The following is a 10,849-nucleotide window of genomic DNA, read 5'->3' on the forward strand; positions in this document are numbered from 1 at the left end:
ACAAGGGATCATCCCTAGAAGCTGCAAAAGGAGGTGGTAAGTAAAAGAGTAGGAAGTAAGTTTTTTGCATGGAGAGTAGTAGGAGCATGGAATGGATTGTCTGAGAGAGAGTGGTGAACATGCAGACTGTGGATGATTTTAAGGAGTGACTCCTTGGAGGTCAAGAAAATAATTCTAATAGTTGTCTTGATTATACAAACCAATTTCTTTAGGACTTGTTATTGTATTTCTCATCTTTTTTTAATTTTTCAAGTTGAAGAATCATATTTTTCATGTTGCATGATATGCTGTTGGCACATTATGTAACATGAAAAATATGACAGAGAGAGAGAAACTCTGCCATCTTGGTAAGACTGGCTAATACACTTTTGGTTAAGAAAATCTTATGTTTCTTTCATACTATGACATGAAATGATCTCAGGTCATTCCTATCAGAGGACATTAATGTCACAAACTTCATTATTAGAAAACTAGTTAACACATTTGCTAATAACTAAAATTTAATGGCTTGAGAGGATGTGTTTTTTTGCTCTCCTACTTAAAAGGAAAAAAATATAACTGATCCAGTTTACAAAGGAACTGTATATGAATAAGCATACTACTGCCCCCTATATGCTTTAGGTAAGCACTTAAAATGCAATTTACATCAGGTAGCCACAACTCTAATGCTTATGCTTACAACAAATGTCTACAAAAAAAAAAAAAAATAATAATAATAATTCTGTTTGAATTAGTAATACAATTATTGCTAGATAGATGATAAATAGGGAAATATAAAGGATAAAATAGGATCAAATATATACAAGCTCATTAAGAAACTTAAAATGACAGACCATATTTCTGAAAGGTAGCAGGAGTTGATAGATCTAGTCAAGAAAACTATCAAGATCTTCATGCAGTCCATTATTGAAAATACTTCAGATATGAAATTACTGCTATATATAGTATTTTCAATAATTGAAAGGTAAGAGTAAATCTGATGAACTAATCTTAAATAAGTATCTAATTACTGCTTTGATGATAACATAAAGTAAGGAACTGATTAAAATGATATGTATAATTTTTAAACTGAAACCAATTTAACTAACTCATCTTTTTTGATGCCCATTTAAATGACTCCAGGAAGTTTGCTACTAATAGCAGTAATCATGCAATCTATATTTTATCTAAGCACACTCATGCTTCTTCACCTTTTTTTTTTAAATAGCTGTTCACTTAAAACTCTACATGCTATCACACTGATAATCTAGTCCTATTACCAAGGCAATTGCCTACACTCTACTGTACTATAGACATTCTTCCATTAAGCTGAGCAAACTTAAAAGCCTATTACTACTCTGAATGCTCTTTAGCTTTTTTTAGCTCATGACCTCATAGAAAAAAGAAACAATAAATCATCTACTCTCTACCTTGAATGCTGAAACAAGTCACTTTAATGTGTTATTTGCAGAATTCAAAAATCTAATTAGGAAAGAAACCCTTTAAAAACATAGCTGTGTTTTTATACTGCCGTTTTACTTACTTTTTTATTTGTGTTGACAAATTTAGAACAGCCTTGTGGCTAATACTGCTGTCATAAAATATAACAAAAAGATATTTTCTATTTTCTTGGTTTAATGGGGATATGATAAAGATATACAAGTTACTGAAATAGGAATGACACAGAAGAAACTTTACACAATATGAATAGTTGGGGGGAGGATGCAATAAAACTAAAGATCATCACAGGAAATGAGGTTCTTATGAGTAGTTAGAGTGTGTGGACTACATTTTTTTTTTCTCGTTTATTTGTTTTTGTTAGGAGAGTGGCCAATGTCTAGAATGGGTTACAACAATCCGTGAGTTCCTTTTCCGTGAATCAGGCAAAAGTTATTGTGTGAATAACGGTTACTGCTTGATGAGTCTCCCACAACGACTATGGGCACCCAGAGATATTATTATTATATCATCAGGCCAGTTGACAGCTGTGGGAGATCTCACACATACAGCTGATCATACTGTGACTTAAATGCACTCACCATACTCTCAGGAAATGTTCATCAATCACTTACTGTGCTCCATGCAAAAAATCTGTGCCCTTCCCTTGCTCTTCAAATCATCTTTATACAGCTTCCAGAGATAGCCTCTTGTTCTCTCTCCTCCCCTCTCCATTGAAAAAATGGAAAAAACCTCATCCACATTAATTTCATAATAACCTATTACCAACATGCATATCTTAAATCACATTCTGTTCCTCTTATCCTCTTATCTGTTCCTCTTATTCTTATTGTTAGATAGGAATCTCTATGGAATCCAAAGCTGCATTACAAGAGAAGAACACTGCACATTATTTACACTACACCTACCATACTTCTCCTTAAACTCATTCACTAAGAAATTACACCCACCTCTGGCAAACCATTCCAATTATTCACCACTCTCCAAATAAAATTCTAATCCTTGTTAGCCACGCTCTTAGATGACGATCCCTTATTCTCTCCTATTCTGCAATGCACTGGGAAATTTATTCAACATCTATTCTATGAAACTTCTACAGTAACTAGCATGTTTGTCTCTATCTTGTTTCTCACAAACCTTAAGTTTATCCTTATGGAGAGTACGCCACAAACCAGTATCATTCTGGCCGCTTGCCTATGAATCCTTTTCAGCACTTGCACATTCAAAGAAACTGGGGCAACCAAATCTGTGCATAATAGTTCATATGACCACATCAAAACTTCATAGTGAGGAATAATAACCTCTTTATCTCTATACATCAATTTCTATATGTGTTCACCATCCAAATGATCCACTGAGCTTTTTTGCCAACTTATGCAATTTTCTGTAATTCTCTAAGTTTTGAAACATTAACACAATCATTATCCTTTGTGCAAACTGTCAGTCTACTTAAATCATCCTTTAGAATCTCTACATGATCTTTATTAACTACTGCTCACCCCAGTTGCGCATCATCAGCAATTAGATATTCTGCCTCCAAATGTTCCCTACATAATTAATGTACAAATATCTTTGCAAACTCCAACAGTATTAAACTGTAACCATTTCTTTATCCAACTTGCCTGTTATTTTATTGTACAAAAGTCAGTAAGTTACTAAGATTAAATTTACTCTTCATAATGCCATGCTGCACCCTCAAACAATACCATATGTCCCATCCACCTATTCTGAATGCTGCCCTTAACAAATTTTGTGGTATATTTACTACTATTCCAGATAAAAATAAGTCTATAATTTGCCACATCTGTCTTGGAACTTTTGTAATAAAACTGTTCCACCAGTTTAGCAAAAAAGGTTCTACTCCCATGGTAATGTGTCAGAGATGAAATAAACTGCAAAATGGTCAGATATAAAACCAATCCTCTAGCACCTTTATATAATACGCAGGATATTCAATATCCTGTCCAATCCCATTGTAGTATCCATACTTCCAGTTTTTACTGTACTAGGCATCTACAGTTCATCTTCCTCTACTGTCACTGCAATATCACCAACGAGATGACACCCTTGCAGATTAAAATAATCCTGTCATAATCATTCCTTTTCTGCTAGGTGCACAGCAAAAGAACTCTAGATTAAAATAGTCTTTTTTTAAATTACACATTTTTGGTTGCTTTATAATAGAAATACAATTTTATTAATACAGACCAGTTATAATAGAAATTGTATTTCTATTATAACTGGCGAAACTGGTAGGTTTGAATAAATGTTTTTATTGTGAAATACTGGTCTGTATTAATAAAATTGTATTTCTATAGTCTTTTTTTATTACTATTAGTCGGTTATTTAGAAACTAATATCTGACTCATTTAGCTCACACTAAAACTGGTGGCTTTGTGATGGTTTAAGTAAAACGTGAAAAATATACAAAAACAGATAACAACAAAGTTGTCTAAATGCTGAAAGAAAATAAACTAATGCATCCTAAAACCTGAATGTGAAGTTACATGGTCCCTGAAATTAGAATACCTTTCACATTCTATATCTGTAATAAACAACATCCTCAGTCAACCAAAGTTGACTAATTCCAGTAACTTCTGGCAAATAAGTTATTGTCTCCTTATGATCATTATTATTACGTGACATGTGGCATCTCCAAGAAGTCCAAAGACTCATCAAGGGAGGGCACGTACTCTACAATTCTCTGTCTCTACCAACTATAATGAACCGCAACCACCATCATCATCTAAACTAACGCCATCTACCACCCACCACCACTATTTTCCAGACAATCGCAAACATCCATGCCCACTATGAGATTCAAACCTGCAGCCTTTTGGTTGGATAGCAGATAAGCTATCCACTCAGCCAACCAGGCTGGCTGATTCTAGCATTAGTTACATGAACTGCAATATATATATATATATATATTTTTTTTTTTATTACTATTCTCATATTTATATGCCTGAAGGGTGTCTACACACTGTTACCTGCAACTTATGCAGGTAAATGTCAAGTGTTCATTTCTAACATGATCCTGTTATTGATGCTATCTATTCCCGATTGTTCTCAAAACAATCATATATGTAGTCTTCTTTGTTTCAAATGTTTCAATTCTGAGATCCATACACTAAAACTATGTTAAACTGTCTTACGTAGTGCTTACTGTTTTAACTATCCCTCTTATTCCATAAAAATTTATTCAACTGGCTCCTCACAATGACAGCTTTGCTTATTCTACTATCTGCTTCTGCATAAATTTGCAATATTCACTAAAAATTGTGCACAGAACTAAAAAGTTTCTCCATTGAGAATAAATGTAGTTGATGTTTTCCATGTGCCTGCCTATTTTCATAGTTTGTCCTTTAATGACAATTCTCATACCGAATTCATTATAGCAATTATTCCATTCAGTTAATCTTTAAGACTAGATGGATTTATTTAAGTATAAAATTATCTACATAAAGTAAACAAGTGAGTTGAATAGCTCCAATTTTGTTATCAGGGTTAATGCCACATTCCTACATAATATAGTTCATAAAGATAAATGAAACTGCAGATGGTGCATTTTTCTGTTATAAATGATTTTAGATCCTACTATAAAGTACTGATTTGCAACTTAGGTATAGGCTATACATATAACATTCCATTTACACCAGGCAAGTTTGGATAGCTTTTCTATTCAAAAACTATTATCATATGCCTTTTCAAGATCCACAAGACCTAAATATAGATCACAATTTATATTCCCATGATTTTGTGATTATTTGATTAAAGAGAATTGTTGAAATTGTTGATTAAAGAGAAATTTAAAATTTTCACTTGGAGTGAAAATCTGATTCTCATGGCTTCTTCTTGGCCTGAATTTAACTTGTTCTTCCAGGACAAAAAAAAAAAAACAGGAATAGTTATTGAATATTACCAGGACAGGGATCTGGTAATATTTATTACCAGGAAAACTCAGCAGAGAATTTCTTCTTTGAATGTCACATTCTATTGTATGTTCCTTCTATATATATGGGTAGGATAAGAGCTCTACTTCAATCATCTGGAATTCTATTTTCTAACCAGGATTGTTGAACAATGAAATTTTACCCACTAAAGCTTTTATACATCTGGGTTTAAGAATTTTTCATCTACTACATCATCCAATCCAGTTGCCTTTCCACATTCCAGGTGGCAGATTTTTTTTTTTTTTTTTTTTTACCATAGCCAAAGTATTAAAATGTTCTCCTGATTGCATTCTAACACTTCTTATCTCATTTAATTATAATTCAAAAAATTAGTCCAGCTATCATTATCAACTATGATTTCTCTTATAGTACTCTCAAGAACACTATGCCACCTTCTGATATTTATCTTTTATTGTTTTTATCAGTCTTTACATGCCTATGTTTAACCACTTTTCCATGTAACGTCACTTCTTTTTTTTTTCTTAAGAATATTCGTTCTTTTCAAATAAATAAATAAATAAACACACACACATATATATATTATGGGGAAGCCTCTTTGTTCCAGAGTCTGCCATAGAATTCTGTTTTTTAACCAACATCTTAAGCACATGCCTCTTTATCTGTATAGATGTTTTCTTCAGATTCTGCTGCTGGGTCTCCAAAGTTTCATTTTCAAACTTTTATTTTTTTCTACAATAATATTTGGGCATGGATGTTTGTAATTGTCTGTGAAAATACAAGTGGTGGGCAGACCATATCTTGTCATGCTGGCATTGGTGCAGATGATGCGTTGGAGATGGAGATTTGTAGAGTAGGTACCCTCCTTCAATGAGTCGTTGAATTCCCTGGAGGTGTCACATAATAATAATAATAATTTGTATACTGGAATGTACAGTTTACCTCTGAATGCTACATAACTTTAATTCCAATTTTTCTTTTCAATATAATATTCATTTTTATAGTCAAAAACTAAATAGTATTCCCTTCCTACTCCAAATCCAATGTATACTCTTGTATCTCGAACAAGAATAAAAATATCAATAAAACTAGAATGCACCAAAAAAAAAAAAAATCTTATTTCTCTCCATCCTCTTCCTGTTAACTCATGTATATCTTTATGTTGAAACATTGTGTTAGAGATCAGTAGTTCGTGTCCTGAACAAAACTCTGGCAAGAACTTAAGTTATTATTAGATTGTTCATTTTTCCAAATTTCCCCAGAACATTTCTATAGATCTAGTATTAATCCTACTCTACTGCTTAGATCACCAACAAGAATATTATATATATATATATATATATATATATATATATATATATTAAAATCAACTGCTCTAATACCTGAAAAATATTTTTTTACCTACTGGGCAGAAGAATCAATTCAAGTACCAAGTCTTAAAATGAGTATAGAGAAAATGATTATGAAGTCATAAATAGAATTAAGAATGGCTGGATTAAGTGGAGTCAGGCATGAGAAATTATGCAATCATAAGTTGTCTATAAAACTTAAAAAGGACAAAAAATGTAACGAAGCTATTCTGTGATATAAAAAACAAAACAAAATGTAGGCAGATATAATAAAAAAAAAGGAAACAAATTTGGCAAGTGGCAGAGTTGTAGTTGATTTAGGGAATGTATTGAATCAAATGAAAAGATTCTGAAAGAACGTTAGGGATAGTAAGGAATGGTTACAGTGAAGAAAAGATGCAGAAAGACTGCCTATTCTGGTATATGTGAAGAGATGATTGGAAGTATAATTACAATAATTACAGGTGGATCCTCTATAGCTCAGTTGGTATTCCTTTCGTCAGAAAGACTTAGGTTCGAATCTCAATCAGAACATTAGGAACCTTTATTAGGTGTTTTCAAATGGTCAGTTAGCTGGTCTCATACAGAAATGGAGGATTGTTCCTGATGGAAACTCACGTTTTTTGCCCTTCCACACAGGCAAATCATTCCTGTGAACATATATATCTACAGGCATAAATACTTGCCCTTATTGGATGCAGCAGAGGAATGTCAAGCTAGCTGCAGAAATTGCCTTAAAACTGCTAATTATGAAACTCAACCTATCTTAGACAAACTAGAATTGGATGGATAGAATTATAGGTGGCTGGAGCTAGGAAGACCAATAAAACGCCATAGATGGTGACAGATGATAGGCAATGTGTGTAAGTAAGGAATTAGTCCAATGAAGATGGGAGTTTTAGGAAAGTACTCAAAAAGCTAACTCCAAATATCTGGCAGAGGCAATTCAAATGCATTTGATTGGGTTTGATAAAGGGGCATACTTAAAAAACTGCCATCCTATGTCTGCCTTCTTCACTTTGCAACTGGATCGGCAACTTTTTCACTGGTCGCTCACTTCATGTCATGGTGGATGGTTACTCTCCTCAGATTTCTCCACCAATGCAGGGGCACCCCAGGGTTCTGTTCTTTCACCCTCTCCCTCTTGTATATAAATGACCTGCTCTCACAAACTTCCGATCCTGTCCATAGCTTCGCTGATGACAGCACACACTCCATTCTTCCTTTACATTCGACAAGCCCTGTAGTGCTCAAATATTAGAATTCTCAATATCTATCACAACCAGGGACCTGAACTCAGATCTCCTAGCTATCCCAATGGGGCAAGGTCAACCTTGTAAACTTTAATGCCACCAAAATGTAGTCCTGTTTGATCTCTTGCAAGAAAGAGCTCACATGCCTCCCCTTAGCTTCAGTAATAATAAGATATCCAAGCACAATCAGATTTCTCTTCCTGGACCAATCTACACCTCCAATCTTTCCTAGTACAACCATATTTCAATTATAACTTCTGCAACTGCCAAAAAACTTAGTGTACTTTTTCACACAAGACAGTACTTCACACCATCACACTTGCAATCTTTATACAAAGCCCAAAACTGCCCAGCCATAGAATATTGCTCCCATATTTGGAGTGGCACCCCAAAAATCCTCTCTAAGATTGCTTGATTCTGTTTGGAAGAGAGCAATCCAGCTAATTAAGGACCTCTCTCTCCCTCTCACATACCCATTTCAATCCTTCTCTCACACAGACATTCAGTTTCTGCCTTTCATGTACAGTGCTCTGCTGAATTGGCCACTACTATTCCCTCACTCTCCTCCAAAATCATTAAAACAAGAGCCACTGCTAACAGCAATCTTTTACAGTACGTCTTGAAACTCACCAAACCAACTTCACTGCCTCCTCTTACATTCCATCTACTTCTGTCTTTTCAATCTTCTGTCATCTTTGGGGAGGTTACAGCCCTCAACTGTTCAAGAAAATGTGAACAGATTCCTCCTTTCTTCTATTCCTCTTGCCCACACACAGCACTAATGTGCTATAGCTCTTGTGGCCTTTCATGTGTAGATCGGATATAAAAAAAAATTGGGGTTTTTTCCATAACCCTTCTTTTTTTAATATCTGATATTCAAGATAATTACAAGATAATCAAAATTAATTTTGAGATAAAACACTGCAAATTATCGCAATAATAATAATATAAAGATACACAAAGTTGCCATTTGTTCACAGTACCCAAAGATAGTTTTTTTTCCATAACCCTATCTTTTTTTAATATCTGATATTCAAGATAATTACAAGATAATCGAAATTAATTTTGAGATAAAAACACTGCAAATTACCGCAATAATAATAAAAAGATACGCAAAGTTGCCATTTGTTTACAGTACCCAAAGATAGTTTTTTTTCCATAACCCTATCTTTTTTTAATATCTGATATTCAAGATAATTACAAGATAATCAAAATTAATTTTGAGATAAAACACTGCAAATTATCGCAATAATAATAATATAAAGATACACAAAGTTGCCATTTGTTCACAGTACCCAAAGATAGTTTTTTTTCCATAACCCTATCTTTTTTTAATATCTGATATTCAAGATAATTACAAGATAATCGAAATTAATTTTGAGATAAAAACACTGCAAATTACCGCAATAATAATAAAAAGATACGCAAAGTTGCCATTTGTTTACAGTACCCAAATGAGGTATTATATAAACAAGAAGCATGGTGCATTTTTAATATTTAAACATTCACACATGTGCCATAGCAAAAATATATATTTCATATATACTGCGTTTTCTGTTGTTAGTTTTTATAGCCTAAGTCACAGGTTTACTAATAATCTTTCGTTTGGTACCACATAAAAAAGTCAATGGTTGAGATATCAAAAATGAGAGATAGCTTCTATCTCTATTCATTTATTTCGTTGAAATTATATCTTTGCTCAGCTATAGGTTTAAAATATCATCAATAACAAATCATTTTATTATTCGATAATGAACATTTCACTTTCTTCTATTCCATGAAAAAATTATGTACACAAATTCTCAATACAATCCTTACCAAATATATTAATCTAATATGCACAGCTACTGCTGAAATATAAGAACTAAGTAATTAAAAGCTAGAAAACGGAAGAATAACTATTATAACATACTTTCGACTGCCACGGAGGTTATCGCTTTCGCTGCATTCACACAACTGCTAAGTGATTGTTACTTTCAATGTAATTATGAAATGCCGATTTGCACAGCCTTGGTTACTCAGATGACAGTCCACTGTCCATAACAAGTAACATTCATGTTACTGAATCACTTTACTCCCACTCGTCGACGGTATTAACATGAGACGGCTGGATAATAGATCTTAAAGTGAAAGTGTACACGTGTGACTTAGAAGAAGTATGTATCAATAACTGAGCTACTGTTCTCCAAGTTCCTAGAAATCGGAAATTTCTCATTTCACTTACCTTGCATCATCCCTAGTACAGGCTTTTAAATGATACACGCCAACACCTGTCACGCGAGCAGGTAATCAGGAGTGAGAGAGACAGAGAGAAACCGACACAGAAGATAACTAGTTTCTCGTACTTCAGAATTCTAGCAGCCATTTCAACCTTTCACTGCCGCTTATTTTATTATTTACTTGCTACCACCAGCAGCGGCAGTTACTCCATTGGGTAAAAAAATGAAAAAGAAAACGATACCCGAAAATCTACCGTAACTACACTTCCGGCTAAAATGTTATTTGTGCACTTTGAGTAGAGAGTGATCACGTGATTACCAACACATTCACGTGGTTTGGCCTTCAAAACCGAGTGGCTACTTACGATACGCCCCAACCAATAATCGCATTTGAGAAAATATTCCGCAAAAGTCAATAATGAAAGTGCTCGTGATAGTTGTACTGGTAAAGAAGCCTTTCAAGCAGATAACAATGGCTTTATCTTGCAATAAGAAAACATTTAATCTCTTATCGCTTTTAGTTATCATGCACGTGCGCCATTGTTTAAAACAAAATAGCATACGAAAACTTTTAAAATTTCATTGGTATATTGTTTGCAATGGCTACAGAAGAGAAAGCGGCTTTGCTTACATCGCAAGATAGAAATGAAGCCGATTATGTTAATCGTCAAAGTTATGGT

General features: G+C 33.7%; 2 protein-coding genes across 7 annotated transcripts in view; one reads left to right on the forward strand and one right to left on the reverse strand.

Annotated features, from left to right (window-relative positions):
- Positions 1 to 10,435, reverse strand: part of LOC150105337 (uncharacterized) — a 409,874-nt gene extending 399,439 nt beyond the window's left edge. For all 5 annotated transcript variants that reach the window (XR_016548478.1, XM_090394715.1, XM_090394718.1 and 2 more), the window contains exon 1: positions 10,175 to 10,435. The gene's annotated coding sequence lies outside the window, so the exon portion shown is untranslated. The remainder of the gene's footprint in view (positions 1 to 10,174) is intronic.
- A 237-nt stretch (positions 10,436 to 10,672) lies between these two features.
- The window catches only part of LOC150105338 (ATP-dependent translocase ABCB1-like), a 417,983-nt gene continuing 417,806 nt past the window's right edge, over positions 10,673 to 10,849 (forward strand). Inside the window, exon 1 of one of the 2 annotated variants that reach the window (XM_090394721.1) lies at positions 10,673 to 10,849. This exon is cut by the window's right edge and continues 41 nt beyond it. In XM_090394721.1, coding sequence (XP_090250847.1) covers positions 10,769 to 10,849 — 81 coding nt within the window. In that variant the 5' untranslated portion in view covers positions 10,673 to 10,768. The other variant, XM_090394720.1, reaches the window with a different exon arrangement.

Source organism: Typopeltis vanoorti, chromosome 6, assembly GCF_054136105.1.
Source record: "Typopeltis vanoorti isolate ZY-2024b chromosome 6, IOZ_Tvanoo_1.0, whole genome shotgun sequence".
Taxonomy (NCBI): Eukaryota; Metazoa; Arthropoda; class Arachnida; order Uropygi; family Thelyphonidae; genus Typopeltis; species Typopeltis vanoorti.